This window comes from Nesoenas mayeri (assembly GCF_963082525.1).
Source record: "Nesoenas mayeri genome assembly, chromosome: 12".
Lineage (NCBI taxonomy): Eukaryota > Metazoa > Chordata > Aves > Columbiformes > Columbidae > Nesoenas > Nesoenas mayeri.
In genome coordinates this window covers 13,467,418-13,485,674 of record NC_137547.1, presented here as the reverse complement: position 1 = coordinate 13,485,674, position 18,257 = coordinate 13,467,418, and the positions used below count along the sequence as shown (strand labels likewise).

At 58.1% G+C, this 18,257-nt stretch overlaps 1 protein-coding gene across 1 annotated transcript; it reads right to left on the bottom strand.

Annotated features, from left to right (window-relative positions):
- Positions 1 to 1,084: 1,084 nt before the first annotated feature.
- On the bottom strand, positions 1,085 to 13,574 carry FA2H (fatty acid 2-hydroxylase; the record flags this gene model as incomplete). The annotated part of the gene is made up of 7 exons (XM_080352241.1): positions 1,085 to 1,164; positions 2,159 to 2,411; positions 2,877 to 3,049; positions 4,296 to 4,402; positions 4,511 to 4,653; positions 6,820 to 6,915; positions 13,314 to 13,574. 7 exons carry the CDS (start codon positions 13,572 to 13,574, stop codon positions 1,085 to 1,087), a joined length of 1,113 nt encoding a protein of 370 aa, XP_080208367.1.
- Positions 13,575 to 18,257: the final 4,683 nt, after the last annotated feature.

Sequence of the window (18,257 nt, the reverse complement as noted above, 5' to 3'; positions counted from 1 at the left end):
AACTTTGCGGCTGGCGTCATCAGAGCGCCAGGCTGATTTTGGGAAGCACGGCGCAGCACATGATGCTGTTGCCCAACTTCGGAGAAGTGAGCGGTTACTCCAACCAGCTTCCGCTTGCTGAGTGCCTGGGGTCATGCAGGTTTGCTGCAGTTCCCTTCTACAAACAGCATTTTCCCCACCACCACTGTGGTCAACAGCACAGGTTTCATCAGCACACGGAGCCGAGAAAAGTGACCGCAAGGTACGACAGCACCGGGGCCATTGGAGCCCAGGAAGGGATGCGCCAAGGGTGGGAGGACATGGGAGCAGCCCCGAAGAATACGTTTGCCAGATCCTTTTTAAAAGTCTTTATTTTTCAAAATATACAGTTTATTTACAATTGTAGTGTCTACAGTTTTACATATAAATTTATTCCAAACCTTTAAATATCTGCAGTAAACATTAGGAAAAAAAAAAATAAATCACAGGATCAGCAAAAATGGCATCTTGTAGCAATTCTGTTCATTGGAGTTTGAGTTTCAAGTAGCCAATGTCTACAAAAAACATGAACCTGATAAATCTGGCGGGTAGATATAGGTGCACTGGTTAGAAAAAGGCAAAATCCAGACCTGCGGGATCCTCACCCCACAGGCTGCAGGTCAAGAAAGTCCCGTGCTGGGATCGGGCTGGGTACGGAAGCCCCTTGGCACGAGTTAGGTGATGGGGTTAACTGCAGTGTGTTGGGCATCCTGGGGAGGGGGCGCCCCGGGAGGGCCAGGGGCTCAGGGGGCTCCAGCAAGGTGCTGGGGTAGAGGAGGGAGGGCAGCATTGGGCACTTCATCTCTTGGGCAGCAGACCTGCCCATGCATCCGTGACCTGGAGCAGGAGGGCAGCAAGGAAGGGGTGGGAGCCCCCCAGGAAGCCCCACAACCTCCTCCTCCCCTTTCCCTGCATCCTCACCCCCCTTGGCAGTGCCACAGCTGAACAACAGTGCACCGAGGGGGTGCTCCAGTGTGGGGCCACCACTGTGGCACAGTCCCCAGGACAGATGGCAGCCCCAGCCCAGGAGGGATGGAACCGGCAGCTGTGAGTTGTGCTGGAGCCATCAGTCCTCTTTCTCAAAGGTCTCCTCGGGGATGAGCGTTCGGAAGGGGCGATCCCAGAAGCGGGTGCTGATGCCGAAGCCTGTGGGTAGAGGAGAGAGTGCTCAGCTCGTGGTGTCTCCGTCACCAGGATGCTGCTGCAGACAGGACGCAGCTCACTCGATGTTAACTGAGCCAGTGCCACTGTTGCTGAGAAAGGCAGGGCTGGGAGCAGCCGGTACAAGGTGCACATGGCCAGGATGGGATGTCACCCAGCTGGGTACAACAGTGACAACAGCTGACAGTGGTGCCAGGGCCAGGGAGTTCCTTCAAAGAGACTGGTGAGGGAGGTGTGTCCATGTTTTGGGGAGGGAAGAAGGCAAGGTGAGGGTGAGGAGGGAGCAGAAGGAGCTGGCTGGGCCATGCCACCAGCCCCACTGATGATAGCTTATCTGGATGGGGTGTTTTCTCCTAGGAAACCGGGCAAAGGGCAGGTTGAGCAAGCACCAGGCTGGGGAAGGTGTGGGATGGAGTCGGGGAAGCCCAGGGTGTCTCCCTGCACCTGCCAATGCCTCCCAGGAGGAGGAGATGCTGTCCTGGGTGGAGACAGGCACCCACATCCCTGGGTGGCATTGGTGCCCATCGGCGAGACAGACTGCTGCCTTTGTCCCTGTGCTGCTCTGGCTCCCCAAACTCAGCCTGAGGGCTGAGAAATCATAGAATCACAGAACAGTTTGGGTTGGAAAGGACCTTCAAAGCTCATCCAGTCCCACCCCTGCCATGAGCAGGGACATCTTCACCAGCTCAGGTTGCTCAGAGCCCCATCCAGCCTGGCCTGGGATGTCTCCAGGGATGGGGCATCCACCACCTCTCTGGGCAACCTGGGACAGTGTTTCGCGACCCTCAGTGTAAAAAATTTCTTCCTCGTGTCTATCCATGGGCCTGCAGCACTTTGTACATCCCTTCCCAGTGACACAGCTCTTGGGCTTCCCCACCCCAAATCCCAAGTATTTCAGAGCATCAGCTGTAAACGTGCAGGCAGGCTGGGCTTTGACAGCCCTTGGCCCCACTGGCACACGTGGGAAAGGTGGTGCTACCTGATTTTTGGTGTTCAAAGTGATGCTTGACGTGATAAGCCTTCAGCCCATACAGGTAGGTGCCTTTCTTTGGTGAGCCGTAGTGGAGGTAATAGTGCATCATGTCATAGATGACATAGCCACAGAGCCCCCCGACGAACACTGAGAGCCCCAGCACCTCGGGCAGCAGGAGCCGCAGCACGCCGTAGAAGAAGCCAATCACCAGTGAGGCCGGCACGGGAGGGAAGACGAGACGGGAGCTGTCGAAGGGAGACTGAAAGCAGAGAAGGATGGTGGGACAGGCAGCTCCCAGCTCACCCCATGCCCCCCAGCCCCCAGAACATCCCTGCCACTTGGGAAAAGCCAACTCCAAAGCAGCCCACAAAAACCCTCCCCAAAAGATGTACCCAGCGAGAGCAGCCCCTTGCCCACACCAAGGTAGCCAAGTAGCTGGTGGCTTTGGCTGGCAGGTCCTGAGTGCCATGGGGACATTTCCTCCAGAGAAGCTAGAGGGAGCCCATGGCTTTTCAGGTCTTCCCCTCACCCAACCAGTGCTTGCAGGTTTAACTCCAGCTCCTCTGAGCCCGTCTTACAGCCCTCACAGGTATTAAGTAAGGGCCTGGCTTGCGGTGAAGATGCCACAAGTCACGTCCAACATGCACAAACAGGCTCCGCCTGAGCAAAGGCCACCATTCCCATAGCCTGGCGGGCGCCGGCGGAGGTGGGAGCTGCGACTCACCTTGTGATGCTGCCCATGCAGCAAGAAATGCAGCGTGATGAGATAGTAGTTACTAGCAGGTGGCTTCATGTGGAAGACAAAGCGATGGATGAGGTACTCGAGCAGGGACCACAGGAACATCCCCATGAGGAAGATGAAGGGGAAGAAGTATTTGTGGACAGGGATGGAGTACTCTACACAACAAGACGTGCAGCGGTCAGCAGGGCAGGTGGCACATGGGTGCTCTGATCCATCGCCATCCTTATCCTCCCTCTCATCTACCTCGGGCTTCTCCAGAGAGATACATTTTCCTTTGACTTCCACTAATTTACACTCTTTAGGGAAACAGTTGGCTTCTCGCTGCAGCAAGGAGCTGGCGAGGGGGGTCCCCTTCATCCCAGATGCCAATGTGGGCTTGGACCTGCACTCCAGGGACAGCCCTGTCCTTACAAAGCTGTTTCACCCACCAGAAAAAGGCAGGACAGGCCTTATCTGCGCAGACAACACTTGTAACAGTTAAACAGTGTTGCTGGCATTGTTGTATTTGGGTTTTTTAATTTATTTTTGAGACGAAGAATCGGTTTGTTGGGCACTTTCCCCCGCAGAGCATTTTTCAGCCACCTCCTCCTTTCAGGACCGGCTGCCAGCCCTGCACCCTTGCAAGCAGAATTCGAATGCCACCCAAAATCTGTTCATTTTTGGGGAAAAAAATAAATAAATAACCCTTTGGCAGCAAGGTGCTGAATGCCACAAGGAGCAAGCGGGGTGGCGGTGCGGCGGGCGCTCCCCCCACAGCCGGGCACAGCTGGCACTGGGTGGCATCTTGCAAAAAAAATAGGGAGCCCAGAATAAATAAATAAATAAATAAATAAAGCACAACAAAGAAGACAGCCTGCCCTGGCCATGCTTGTTGTTCCCGGGGGAGCAGACAGTGGGAGATTCAAGGGCAGGCGCTTCGGGCAAACAAGCCCCGCACTGTGCGATGCTGGCGATGCTGAGAGCCGGGTTTGTTCACCCGGCGTGCCGGCATTCAGCCATGGCCTGGGGTGGGTGTCAGCGGGGGGTGGCACGTACCGCAGCGTCGGTGCGGCTTGGTTTTTGGGGGTGGAGGGAAGGGAGGCAAGAGGGAGCAGGCTGCAGCCCGGGCCAGTGGGCTCTGTGCCTCTATCCATCCCCCCGCGGGGATCAAATCGCAGGATGAGAGAAGGGGATGGAGGTGGGCGAGCTCAGGCTTTACAGCAGGACAGGCGGTTTTGTGCAGGGGACATGCTGGTGGCTGTGGGGACAGGGGCTCACCTGCTGCTCTTGCATGCAGCTTGCATGCACGGAAGGAGGGATGGAGAAGGGATGCAGGGGTCTGCCCCTACCTGTGGCTGTTGTGCCCCTGGACATGGAGCCAGAGCAGCGAGCCCAGCCCAAATGCTTTGCCACCACACATACCTGTGGTGAAGGAGGAGAAGAGCCTGGTGTTGCCCTGGGCAAGGGAGGTGTAGCTGACCCAGCTGAGATACAGCACCACAGGAACCCACACCACGATCACCACGTACCTATGGGGTAGAGGGACAAGTCAGAGGGACTGTCACAGGGGGTGGTGAGCCATCCCCCCTCCCCATGGAGGCACTGGCCAGGGCACGGCGCAGACCCCGAGGGCTCACCACGCTGTCTTGGAGAGGGACTCGAGGAAATCCGAGTGGAAGAGGCGGATGGGCCGATCCACGGGCTGGTGCACCCACTCGTCGTACTTCTCACCCAGGTAGCCCACCTGCCACAGCAAGGGCTTCCGCCAGTCCACCAGGTCCTGGGGGAGCAGACAGCAGTTGTACCCCCACACCCAGCACGAAGCTGTGCTGCAGCACGGGATTTCAAGCTGCAAACCCCTTCCCATCCCCCAGGAGCAGCCACTTCTTGCTCCAAGCAGCCCTGAGCTCCCCACAAGCGCCAGTGTGGGGCAGACAAGCAGAGCCAGACACACATCAGCCCCTTCGACCCAGGAACACGGGGCTGGGCTCACTGCCATGCCACCAGGTACCTGCCTGTGGTTCAAGGTGAGGGCAACTGTACCAGGACCTGGCTCAGCATCAGGCCCTGATAACTGATGCTCTGTACCCCTCCGGGAGCTGCCAAGATTAGATAGCGAGCAGCGATACCCCCACTTGCTAGCTGTGCCAGCGAACTGCTGGTAGGACACAGCCTGTCCCTGTGGCATTGCTCTGGCCAAGGGCTTTTCTCCTTGCAGAGAGGATATGCAGGATGGCTGCAGCCATTCAAGCCCTTTGGCAGTGAGGAGCAAAGCAGAAAGGGATGGGGGAGCAGGATACAGGATGGGAACGCAAATGTCAGTCACTGCTCCAGTGCATAGAACCATAGAATACTTTGGGTTGGAAGTGACCTCCAAAGCTCATCCAGTGCCACCCCTGCCATGAGCAGGGACATCTGCACCAGATCAGGTTGCTCAGAGCCCCGTCCAGCCTGACCTGGGATGTCTCCAGGGATGGTTCATCCACCACCTCTCTGGGCAACCTGGGACAGTGTTTCATCAACCACATTGTAAACAATTTCTTCCTTCATATATGAATCTCCCCTCCTTTAGTTTAAAACCATCACCCCTTGTCCTACCGCAACAAGTCCTGCTTAAAAGTCCATCCCTATCTTTCTTATCAGCCCCTTTTAAGCACTGAAAGGCCGCAATAAGGTCTCCATAGAACCTTTTCTTGTCCAGACTGAATAACCTCAACTCTCAGCCTGTTCTCCCAGCAGAGCTGTTCCAGCCTTGGATAGTTTCTGTAGCCCTCAAATGCATGGCGGCATTCAGATGGCTGCAAGAGCAAGAAGGAACCCATGCAGGCACACGTTTGCACAGGACAAAAATAGATAGACCGAACCAGCAGCACCATCTCTGCTGCTGCTCAGCATCCTCGGGCACGTCTTCTGCTGGCTTGGCCAGATAAGGTGGTTTTTCGTTCCAACCTTACTCCAGGACAGAAATCCTGCTCACCCGGCCAAGCCCCAGTCTGGCAGCTCTGCACCGGCCATCCTGCATCACACAGGCAACCCAGGGCCCAGGGCTGTGCTGCCGGTCATTTGGCATTGGGGTGTGTGTGTGGTGGGGGGCAGCTCAGCTTCGGGCATTTCAGGGCAAAAAACTGAGGTGGCCATGGGTATTTTTGGGGCTCTGCTGCAGGCAGGGCTGGATGTGATCACCCACGTGAGGAAACAACCCCAGCCTGCAGCGAGTGCATGGGACAGGGATGGAATCACCCTCTGTTGGGAAGGTAGGGGAAAAGTTAAAGCAAAAAGGCTACTCTGGGATGGCAGATTCCACTTTTAATTGCAATCAGCAGCAAAATATTAAGATGGGTGTATGAAAGGTGTTCTCCTGCTCAAATAAAAAAAAGTCATTTTGCATGATAAAAGTATACTCAGCAATGAGCAGGGGCTGTGCAAGTTGGTGCCACAAACAGCAGGAATGTCCAAAGGGACCTTGGGACGAATGCCCACTCCTGTGGCGTGCTCAGATTGGAGCAGGCAGGGCAGAGAGCAGCCTGCGTGCATAGGGATTGCCCTGCTTGGGCTGGGGGACCCATTACTGCTCATTACAGGTGCTCAGTCATGGAGAGAAATTGGAAAAAATAAACAAAGCGAGAAAGCAAGAAAATAAAGCAAGCAAGTAAGGTGCGGCTTGGCAGGACATCCCTGCTCAAAGGGCACAGCTGCTGTCAGAGAAAGCCATCCCCACCCACGCTGCCGCCACAGGAGCCTGCCAGCGTGGCCGCACCTGGGCCATAAAGCACGAGCGACCTCAGCTGCGCTGGGAGAAAGGGCAGGAGCAGCCGGATCAGCTCCCTCCCAGCATCCCTCCCATCCCAGTCAGCGGAAAGCCAGAGCTCTCGTGGGAAGGAGGAGATCCAGTCTCCTCTGGGACCCCTCTGGCAAACAGCGTTCTGGAGAAACCCCCAGCTCTTACCTTCTCCACATCCACGGTTTTACAGCGGGGATCCATTCGTGCTGGGGTCTGAGCTGCAGCATCCACCCCCTGCTCATCCACCGGCTCCGGCTGGATCTGGAAAGGGAAGGAAAACCCCCAGTGAAGCATCGATGGCGGATGCAGTTGGGGACAGTGGTGGGGTGGCAAGCTTGTGCCCGCCTGCTAAATAAATAAATAAGGGGAAAAAAAAATCTAATGAATTTAAGTCAGTCAGTTCCTGCAGAGCAGGTTCCTGAGGGATGCGGCTGCTGCCGAGCTGGGCAGCCCTTTGAACCGTGCACTGAGCATCTCACACTCCCATCTTTTTGGAAACCTCCCCCTAAGCCGGCTTTTCAGGCCACCCCACCATGCTGCTGGGAGGGCACTGGGTGCTGGGTCTGGGGCGCTGCAAAGCAGAGGCTCCAGGGCCCTTGGGCAGCGATAGCCTTGCAAACGGGCAGTGCCGCAGCCTGGCGAGCACCAGCCTGAGCCAGTCCCGCCGCAAGCAAAGCCGGGAGCATCGCCGGGCAGTGCCCACAACCAGGCTCCCGCCTCCCCACCCCGCTGCTCTCCAGCAAAAGCCCAGCTCAGCATTTTGGTCCCCAAGGAAGACAGGCTGCTGGAGCTGAGGAGTGTGGCATGGCCGGTGCCACCACCCTGGCTCCAGGCACGGGGGAAGAAATGCAGCAAGAACTTGTGCCGGGGGAAAAGGACAAAGCGCCCTTCACAGGGCAATGCAGGGATGGGCACCTTCAGTGCAAGGTGGGGTGGGGGGTTGGTTTTGGCTAGAGAGGGCACACTGGGGTTTGGGGGGTGTGCTGGTGCAGTGGGATAAAGCGCAGGCTGTGATCCTGCTTCCAGGTCTGGCTGAGAGACAGGAGAAACCTGCCTTGTCTGATGCTTGGAAGCGAACACACCACCGGCTGCCAGCACCGGCCTCCTCCCCATGGCCCTGCCAGCTCTGGTGCCGGTCCTGCCTCTGGTGGGGGGCTTGGCGAGGCCACAGTGTGTCCATGCAAGCCTCAGGCCAGCCGTACCCTGTAGCAGCCCAGCAGCTCCCCAGGCACAACATGCCAAACATGCCTTTTCTCCCACTTTGTCACCTGGAGTTACCCATTAACCCAGCAGCCCTGGCGCAGCAAGGCCCGCCAGGTTTCCCAGCTGTGTCCCAGGCAGTGAGGGAGGGTTTTCTCCTGGCAAACAGGGCTCCTCAATGGATACTTGACCCACTGCTCCAAGAGGGATGCGATTCCCTCAAGGGATGTTGCATCCCTGTTGGGAACAAACCCTTCCCCAGCAGCTGTGGGAGGAGCTGGGATGCACGAGGACCAGTGTCACCTCCTTGGGTGGACAGGACTTTACTCCATTGGTGACGCCAAGGCAGAGCTGGGTGCTGTTTGCCAACAGCAGACACTCCTTGCTTGACGGGCTCCCATCCCCTTTCTAATAATAACTGGATTTCAAACCTCATCCCATTGGTATGAGAGCTGCAGTACCCAGCCCTGAGGCAGCCCCTCGCCCCAGGGGGAGCGGGCAGGGCTGGGGGTGTTTCCAGCCAGATTGGACTTCAGCAGGCAGCAGCTTTACTGCAGGCAGAGCACCGGTGTGAGCTGATGCCCTGGGCCACCACACCTCCCTCTGCACCGGTCCTCACCGCTATTTTGACAGGCTGAGAGAGCTGGGGTTGTTCAGCCTGGAGAAGAGAAGGTTCCAGGAAGACCTTATTGTGGCCTTTCAGTGCTTAAAAGAGGCCAATAAGAAAGATGGGGACAGACTTTTTAGCAGGGCCTGTTGTGACAGGACAAGGGGTGATGGTTTTAAACTAAAAGGAGGGGAGAGTCAGGCTAGATGTGAAGAAGAAATTCATTACACTGAGGGTGGAGAAACTCTGTCCCAGGTTGGCCAGAGAGGGGGTGGATGAACCATCCCTGGAGACATCCCAGGCCAGGCTGGACGGGGCTCTGAGCAACCTGAGCTGGTGCAGATGTCCCTGCTCATGGCAGGGGGGGCACTGGGTGAGCTTTGAAGGTCCCTTCCAACCCAAACCATTCTGCAATTATATGATTTTCAACACTCCACACTCTGTCCTTCAGCCAGACATCCTGCAACCCTGGGGAAGGTGGGATGTCTTGAAATCCAGCTGAGGATGGTCAAGTTATGGTTTTGCCTCCTCCTCACGGGTGTTTTGGAAAAAAAATCTGGCTTTAAGCAATAGAGGCAGCTTCTCTGTCCCCTGAGCCTGTACTCTTCCACCTCAACACTTGCACCACAGCCTCGCCGGCAGCAGGAAGGATGCTTAAGAAAGCCGGGCTGATGCAACCACCTGTCACTTCTCACCCCCTTTCCAAAAATGCCCACATGCCTCCAACTGCCCTACCCATGGACACCCAAGCACCACGTCACAGCTGGAGCCTTTCCCATCCTCCCAGCTCAGGGAGGCAGGTGGGGGCTCAGACCCTACCTCACCCGCAGCACCCAGGCTGGGGAGGACGGGTGTCACCAGAGAGATGCCATCACTCTGCGTGCTACGGCAGCTCCCTTCCAGCACCCAGCCTCACCTGAGTCACCTCCTCATCTTCCTCGGCCAGGGAGGAGGAGGAAGGCTCTCCTCTTGTTCACTCTGGGGCAAAGGGGTGAACTGAAAGGGCCTGCAGCCATGGCGCAACTGGGGTGCAAGCCATGTCTGCATGCCCTGGCTCGCTCCCTGGAGTGGTGGCACACTCCTGCCTGCCCGGAGCACACAGGGACCCCAAGGGACTGAGCCCCACCAGCACCCGGACCAGCGCTGGGGTTTCTGCCCGTCCTCCTCAAAATAAAAAGGTGGGTTTGAAAATAAAAAGGTGAGTTTGAAGGAGGCTGAGGGGTCTTTGTGAGCACTGGGCTCTGCCTGTTGCCTGTGGGTGATGCTGATGCATCCAAGTTGTCCCCAGGCAAACAGGTCCTGCAGAGAAGGGTGCACAAGAGGCCTGATGTAATGAAGAGAAAGTTAACGCCTACGAAGTGACACCTTCCCACAGCACCACCCTGGCAAGCGGCAGCTCTGGTGAGGTGTCAGCTCTCCTGTCACGAAGCAACGGGACCAGACACCCACGGCACGGCGCGATGTGGTGACCAGGTAACCTGGTATCTGCCTCCGAGCACACTGCCGCCCTGTGCGGGTCAGGCAGGGCTGTGGGGAGCTCAGCACTGGTGCTGTGCCAGCTACACCACCCTGGTGCTGTCCCGCATCAAAGCTCAGGGTGATAAAAGAAAGAAAAAACCAGCTGTGACAGGAGCAGGTACGGCAGGAGGGACAGTCCAGCGCTGGGTCCAATGTGCCAGAACACAGGCAAGAAAAGCTGGAAAGGTCCCTCTGGCCCGAGCAGGGGGATGCTGCCCACAGACAGTTGCTCCACCAGCAGCCCAGACCCGGTTTTTCCACCTCTTCCCATTTTCCCAGTGAGTCAAACCCCGCAGGAGCCCTGCTGTGCCACAGCATCGTGCTGGAGCCTCCAGCACCTTCACTAAGCTCCAAAACAGCTTGAATTGCTGATGTCCACACAGGATAAGCTGTGCTGGCAATGCAGGCTCAGGCATGTAGCAGGAGGACACCCCACAAGACACAGGGAGCCCCAGCAAGGTCCCCACCCATGCTGGCATGATCCCAGCATCACCATCCCACCAGCACCACCATCCCTGGGCAGCAGCCCCACAGGGCTGCGTCTCAGCCCATTAAACACTGGGTGCAGCAGGACTATTAAAAAGAGGTTGAAGGTAACTTGTCCCAATGGTAACAATAATAAAGCCACTTCTTGTTACAACGCCTCTAAATAACGCACGAGCGCCCACATTCAAAGGAGCTCAGGCTGGGATAGAGAGCCAGGGCAAGCCCAACATGCAGTAATGCTGGCAAGAGGAAGGGGAGGACACCAACCCAAGAGGGATGGGGGATTTACTGTGACTCATGGCCACGTCACTCATGCCAAAGAGGCTGTGATGAAAGTCTCTCATTGCTTAAAAAGGTGAGGTAATTAGATGATCCAGTTTCCCTCTAGCAGGGCTCTTAAAAATCCACTGTCTAGTTTGGGTAATTATTGCTTCTCACTTTGATCTCCCCTATACATTCTCTTTGCACTGATAAAAGGTTTGGGGGTTAATTTGTCCTTAGCCAAACAGGACTGGGTGACACAGAAGATGGACCTGTGGCTGAAGGATGGAGCCAAGCTCCTGAGGGCTGTGGGAAGGGGCACAGAGACATGCCAGTGGGGTGTACGCTGGCTCATCTTCCTCTTCACCCTTCCTGCATTAATGCATTTTTCTCTCACTTTCCAAAATCCTCGAAGCCCCTGGGTGTAAGCAGGGAGGATGCTGATGCCTGAGGGAACGCAGGCTCCTGCATCCCTGAGCACAGGGATGGTGCAGCTCTGGAACCTCTGACGAGTGAGAAGAGACACCAGCAAAGCTGTGGGGTTCCAAACACAGACTGGGCCCATGCAACATCTCCTTCAAATTGCTGCTTAGGGTACGTCTGCCTGAAAGCAGCCAAAGCAAGAACGCAAGCGCCACTGAGGGTATTTGCTCTCCCTGTCTCCCTCCAAAGGGGATTTTTGGGGGGTGGCAAGAGCAGCAGAACAGCTCACACATCACGTGTGCGCTGGACGCAGCGCGGCCAGCCTGGCTGTGCAGCAGTCAGCTTTTTTCCCTCCCCCTCACGTTACAACCCCGGACGGTTTATCTAGTGCCAGGTAGTGTCTGATCTCCCTGCGCCCCGACGTTATCATGCCATGTATTTGCATTGGGATGGTGGCAATTCCCCTCAGCGTGGGCTGCGGCACGAGAACTCGTTTGTCCGGTACCTTCCTTTGCCCCAGCCCGTTGGGCTCGTCACGCCTGTGAGGAGGCGGCAGCAACAAGTGTCCCAACAGAGGAGGTGCCATCGCTGGGATCTGGAGAAAGAGCAGGCATTGCACCCAGGCTGAACAAAGCCTCGTCTGTGGCGCTGCCGCTGATCGGGGCTGAGCCTGCGCCACAGGGAACAGAACCAGCGAGAGCAAACAACCAGCCCAGGGGAACCGACCAGTCATTGACCTTGCTGGGATGTGCAGTGGGGAAAAGCAGTCACTGGGCTGCGAAAGGGGGCTGGGCCAGGCCTGCTGCTCAGGAATCCTGCCCGCGGTGTGCTGGTGAGGGCTGGTAATCGGGGCGGCAGTGCCTGGTGCCACACTGCCTCCTGGAAGTTCACCTGGCGGCACTGGCACTTCCTGGGGTGTTTTCCTGGGAGCACGGGGCTGGTGCGGTGAGGACGGCACCGAGTCACAGTCGCCTTCACCCCACGCTCAGACAGTTCGGGAGGTGGCTGGGCTCCTTCCCCAGCAGTGGCTGCTCATCGCCGGCGAGCCCTGGTGCCCAGCGCCCCAGCCGAGCACTGGAAGTGCCAGGAATAGTGCCCTGACCCATAACCAACCCTGTGCCACATGGCCCTGCTAAAACTGACACTGAGCTGCATGTCCCCATCTCCCACACCCCTCCAAAGACCCCAACACCTCCTCACTGCACTAGCATGCCAGGGCCACCCATCAGCCCTGCCTCCCAGCATGGCCAGGGCAGGATGTGACCATGGGGTGGGACCCTACAGATACCAGGCTCTGTGCACCTGGCACACGGTCCATCTCAGGCTCTGAGAAGCCTGGACTCTATGTGTCTCATGATCCTCTGCACCTCAGGCCCCACAGACCTGAGCCACATAGACACTGACAGCCTCACAAAGCTCCCCAGAGCCAGCATGACCCACATGTGTGGAACCTTCACACCCTGTACAGCACAGGCACCACCCATGCAGGACCCTGGGAGCCTCAAACACACCCTGCCCCACACACCCCGCGCCCACAGCCTGGACCCCGAACATCCTGTGCCACTCAGACCCAATACACACCACATCCCATACAGCTCAGACTCAGACCTGGGTGCCCTATACATCCTATATGCCACATGTGCCCCAAAGACTCCATGCTCCATACACCCCAAACCCTATACAGCCTCTGTATGCCCTATGTGGCTTGGAGCCTGGACCTGGGCTTGGACCCTGCACAGCCCAGACTCAGGGTACCCTATAGACCCTGTATGGCTCAGATCCTGCGCAGTCTGAAGTCAGGGTGCCCTATAGACCTCATATGGCTCAGATCCTGCACAGCCTAGATCTGGAGTGAGTTTGTACAGTTCAAACCCTGTGCACCCTGGACTTCGGGTGCTCTATACACCCCACACTGCCCAGATCACACACAGCCTGGAACTGGGGCACCCTACAGACCCTTTACATCCCAGACATGGGTCAATTCAGACTTGAGGCACCATGTAGACTCCATACATCCTGAACACCCCGGACCTAAAGCACCCTATTAAACTCCGTACATCCCAGCCGCAGGACACCCCGGACTTGGAGCACCCTATAGTGACTCTGTACATCCCAGACCCGGCGCAGCCCCACACACCCCACACAGCCCGACCCCCAGGGGTACCTGCTCCTCGCCGGGCTCCATCTCCCCCACGTAGTACTGCTCCAGCCAGCGGCGGGCGTTAGCCGAGTGCCGGTGGGGCGGCCCGTCCAGCGCAGCGCTCACGTCGGTACCCGCCCGTCGCCGGAGCAGCTGCTCCCCGCCCGGGTGCAGCCGCACGAAGCCGCTCAGGTCGTAGAGGCGCCGGCGGCAGCGGACCAGGCAGGCGCCCTCCGCGCAGCGCGCCCGCACCTCGGCGGCGCTGAAGGAGCGCGGAGCCGCCATGGCCACGGCCCAACTGCCCGTCCCGCTGCCCGCGGCCGCCGCGCTCTGCCCGCACCTGCTCATCTGCATACATGCATATGCCGCCCGGACACGCCCTCCTGGCTACGCCCCCTCGCTACCCATTGGAGCGCCCCGCTTGGGGGGCGGGGCTTGGGTGAAGGAGGCTCCTCCCCGCGGCAGGTGCTCTACTCGGGGTGGGGGGGGCACGGGGCACCCACAGGTGGGTTATGGAGGAGTAAGGGGCACCCACAGAGGGTGGTGGAAGGAGTGGGGGCAAAGGCGGGGTGGGAATGGGGGGCATGGGGCTCCCATGGGTGGGTAATGGAGTAGCAGGGGGCACCCACGGGTGGGTGATGGGAGCAGTTGGGGCAAAGGTGGAGGGAGAAGGGGCAAGATGGAACACCCCAGGGGGGATGGAGCAGCAAAGGGCACCCACGAGTGGGCGATGGAGGAATAAGAGGCACCCATGGGTGGGTGATGGGAGGGATGGGGTATTCTGGGAGGAGGGCATTGGGTACCCCAGGGAGGGGAGAGGGGCACATGGGCACACTCAAGGTGTGGGGCAAGGGAGGGGTGTCTGAACAACCCTGTATGGGTTATGGGGGGGCCCTGGGGCACCCTGAGGTGGGGGACTGGAGTATGGACATCCCTGGGAGAGGGATGGGGCGTGTGGGGGCATCCAGAGGGAGCGTGGATTTGGGGAGGTTGGGAGGCATCTCAGGGGTGTAGTTGGGTGGTATAGAGCAACCCCAGGGAGTTATGGCAGGTACAGGGCACCCTCAGGTGTATCACCCTTCCATGGTGGCCAAAGCAGAGGGAACCCCAGTCCCTGCTCAGAAACCCCCCAGGAGAGTGGGACTCACTCCTGGGGCTGCCCTGACCCAGCATTACTTGCTACGAGGCACTATGTACCCTCTGGTCGTTTGCAGATTTATTTCAATATTTAATTAAATGTCACACATGTAATTAGCCTGGGCAGGCAGCCCTGCAGCAGGGGCAGGGCCAAGCAGCCTCAAATCCCCCAGAAAATCACAGACAAATAAATCACAGAGAATTACAAGAAAGGAGCTTTTCTCCCCATTTTTTTGAAAGTTTCCCTCCAAGCAGCCGCTGGGATCAGGAGGTGGGTCATGCTTTGGGGTGACACCTTGGATCACAGGGGCCAGCCACATGCTGGCAAATGTCAGCATCACCGGCCACACCGGGCTGCAGCCAGTGATTAGGGTGGGGCTCGCTGGCCCAGGAATGGGGAGCCCCCCGGGTTCGGGGTGCTGCGGGGCTCCAGCAGGCACAGCTGGGCGTTACGAGAGGCCTTTAATCAAGACAGATGCCAAACCCAGCGTCAGCTCCACTGCCCCAACCGGCTCCCAGCATCGCCCTGCCAGCAGCCCAGGGGAAGATGTCCCTTTTTGCGGGGCAACAGGTTAATTTTACACTCCAGTGGGAGCAGCAGGATTTGGGGGGGCACATCCCTAGCTGGGGCTGCCACAGTGTATCCTTGGTGCTTCTGCAGATGGGGTCCCACAGAGGGGGTTTTGGGGTGGGGGTCATAAACACCTCAGGCGCAGGAGCCTCAAGAGGTTGTTAGGAGCCCATGAAAGAGGTGCTGAGGGGTGGGACAACCCCCTTTTCTGGGGGGCTTTCCCGACACCCTCCACAGCTGGCAGCGGCCCTGGTCCCGGGTGGGAGCTGAGCCCCCACAGCCCTCTGGCACAGTGGGTGGCTCCAGGTGGGGTTCAAGGTTTTTTGGGTGGGGAGAGGATGGAGGTGGATCCGGAGTGCTCAGACTGAGACCGCTGCACCCACATCCCAACCAGGGTGGGGTGCTGGGGGAGGCAGAGGGGTCCCCCGGCCGTGACCCCACCATGCTGTCCCCACTGGAGGTGCCGCCCTGGCTGGTCCGGCCAGTGATCTGGGTCTGGGACGTCCTTCGTGGCCCAACCCTGCCACAGCGTCCCGTGGTAGTGCTGGGAGCAGCGTCCCCGGCGCTTCCCAGTCCGTCCCGGCCTCTCCCCACAGCCACAGGGGCCGGCGAAACCCGGGAAAGGCATTTCCTTCCCTTCCCTTCCCACCCACACCCAACTGGTGCTCGTGGGCAAGGAGAGTGAGGGAAGACAGGCCGGATGCCACGGTGATGGCCCAGGACACAGGGGGATGCACTGCTCGGCTGAGTTTCGGGGTGTGCATGTCCTTCGGGCACTGCATGCTGCAAAGGGCGGGCTGGGGTCTCACCTGTGGTTCCAGCTCAGGGCAGGGACAGGTCCAGCCTTTGCGAGCCTGGTGTTCCCAGCACAGCACAGGTAGCACCAATGGGTCTCACCGTCCCCTCCTGAACGCAGGGGAGTTGCTGTCCCAGCTCAGCTGCAGCAGGGCTCAGGGATGTCGGTGAGCCCATTGTGAGCTGACACCTCATCTCCTCTCATTACAGGGTGTCCTGGGCTGCATAGTGGGGCTCTGTCCCCCACGCAAGGAACAGGGGTGTCCCCAGGGTGGACAAGCCACCCTTCAGCTCTGCAGTGAGGATGGGGGAGCGGGGATGCACCGAGCGCTGGTGGCAGTGGGAGAGGGATGGTGCTGGGAACCCAAGTGCCCAGCAGGCACTGCCGTAACAGTACCAAATTGGCTGTAGAGAGCTTTGACAATGGCCATCTGTCCCCCTGTTGTCCCTGTGCCCTCCACTGTCCCTGTGCTGTGCCAGCCCCCAGGGTGAGCGGCACTGGGGAGTGGAGCCGGCTGATGATCAGCTTGGCTGAAACCAGAGCAGTCAAGTGATTTTGGCTCATCAGTTCCTGAACTGGTTTACCCACCAGACAGACGGGCAGATGCTGGGGACGGCATGAGGGAGACGGCAGGAATGCGCCGCTGGGCTTTGGGCAGGATTGGGCCCCGCAGCACTGGCACAGGCTGATGCTGGGTTAATGTGGGGGTGTGGATGCAGAGGAGGAGTTGATACAGACACTGCAAGGAGCAGCATCCACGAGGAAAAATATTCCTTGGCACCTTTGCTGATATCTTCATCCCTCATATCTCTGCCAAACTTTGATCATTAGGAATTAAACTTCCTTCTCCACATACGGAGAACCTCAGCGAGGACAGGGAAGGCACTCCACACTCCTTACACCTCTGCTAGCTTTGCAGAGCACAAAAAGGCTTTAAAAAGCTGTTGGTGACCTCGAGGGCACAGCATGGGCTGGTATGGGAGCCTTCTCTTCCAGCCATCCTTGGGAGAGCCAGGGTGGATGCAGCTGCAACAGTCCTGAGGATGTGCTTAGCAGGCAGCTGAAGCAAGCCTTGCCAAAGCAGCTGCTCAGCATCAGACCAAAAGTCCCTTGTGCTCAGCACCCTCCTCTGCAGAGGCCAGAGCCATGGGCAGGGTGCGAGCATGGGCGCGAGGTGCAGCGGCTGCCCAGCGCTGCTGGTTGGGGATGCACAGGCAGGGCTCTGGGATGGAGGTTCCCTCCCTGGAGGTGCCCAGCTGCTCCTAGAGCACTGCCAAACTCGTGGCACAGCTGATACCCCAAGGCAAGTGGTTTCACACCCTTCCCACGTGGCATGTGCAGAGCAAACTCCTGCCTCGTGCGGAGCAGCCAGTTCAATTCCATGACCCTGGTTCCTGTACCAGCAGAACTCATGAAGGGGATGCCCTGCGCACAGAACCAACCATGGGCTACAGCACTGCCCTTCAGCTGGATGCTCTATTTGATTTGCCTGGTTTGACCATAGCAGCAGCACCAGGGCTGGTTTGGTGCACACTGGCATGTTCTGTGCCAAGAGCCCAAGCAGTGCTGGCCTCCTCTCCCACCCCCGCCACTGCTCCCTTCCCTAAAATCTGAGATTCAGAGTGAGATTCAGCCAGACTTGAGAATGTTTTGCACTTTACCAAGTTATGCCAAAAAGCAGGTGGATAAGAGGACAAGTAGCTGAGGGGCAGAGCAGCTGAAGGGGCTGGTGTGAGTCACCAGCACAGCAGCACACTCCATTTCTGATCATTTATTCCAGACAGGGGTCACTGAGCAAAACGACTGCAATGCATTTCTCTTCTCTCAAAGCTCCAAGCAGATGAAATCAGCCATTCCTGTCTCCTTGTAATAGCCAGTTCTGCATTGAGCAAGACCGCTCCCAAAGCCGCCACCACACTCGCTGCAGGGTGTGAGACAAATGCCCGCAGCGTCCGGGAAGAAATTCCACCTACCAGCACAGGGTTGCACAAACAGCCACAGCAAGTGCTTTTCCGCCTTCCTCTGAAGCATCAGTCGCCCTCCAGCTCAGAGGCATTCAGATACTGCAGAGATAGTCTGTAATGGACTGTAATACACATAAATACTGCAATCTGTTGGTCCGTCATCTTTAAATAACAAGCCTCTTTTTCCTTCCAACCTACAAGCACACTCAAGTATGGAAATGAAAATACTTCCGAGCTGAATGGCTGTCACGTAGGAAGGCGGAGGGCGGGATCCCTGTCCTTCCCACGGCTCCTGGCAGAGAGCACCCTTGCCTGAGGGCCAGTGCAGCAAACACCGCAGCACCCACCGCGCCTGCCTGCTCTCTGGGGGCACAGACACTGCCTGGGGCTGCCCCAGACCGCAGGATGTGGGGTTTGATTTGCTGGGAGCTCAGACACCACCCCGCTTCGTTTTTGCAAGAGGCACATCGTGCCCTGTGGGCAGTTCCCAGGCCAGTGTG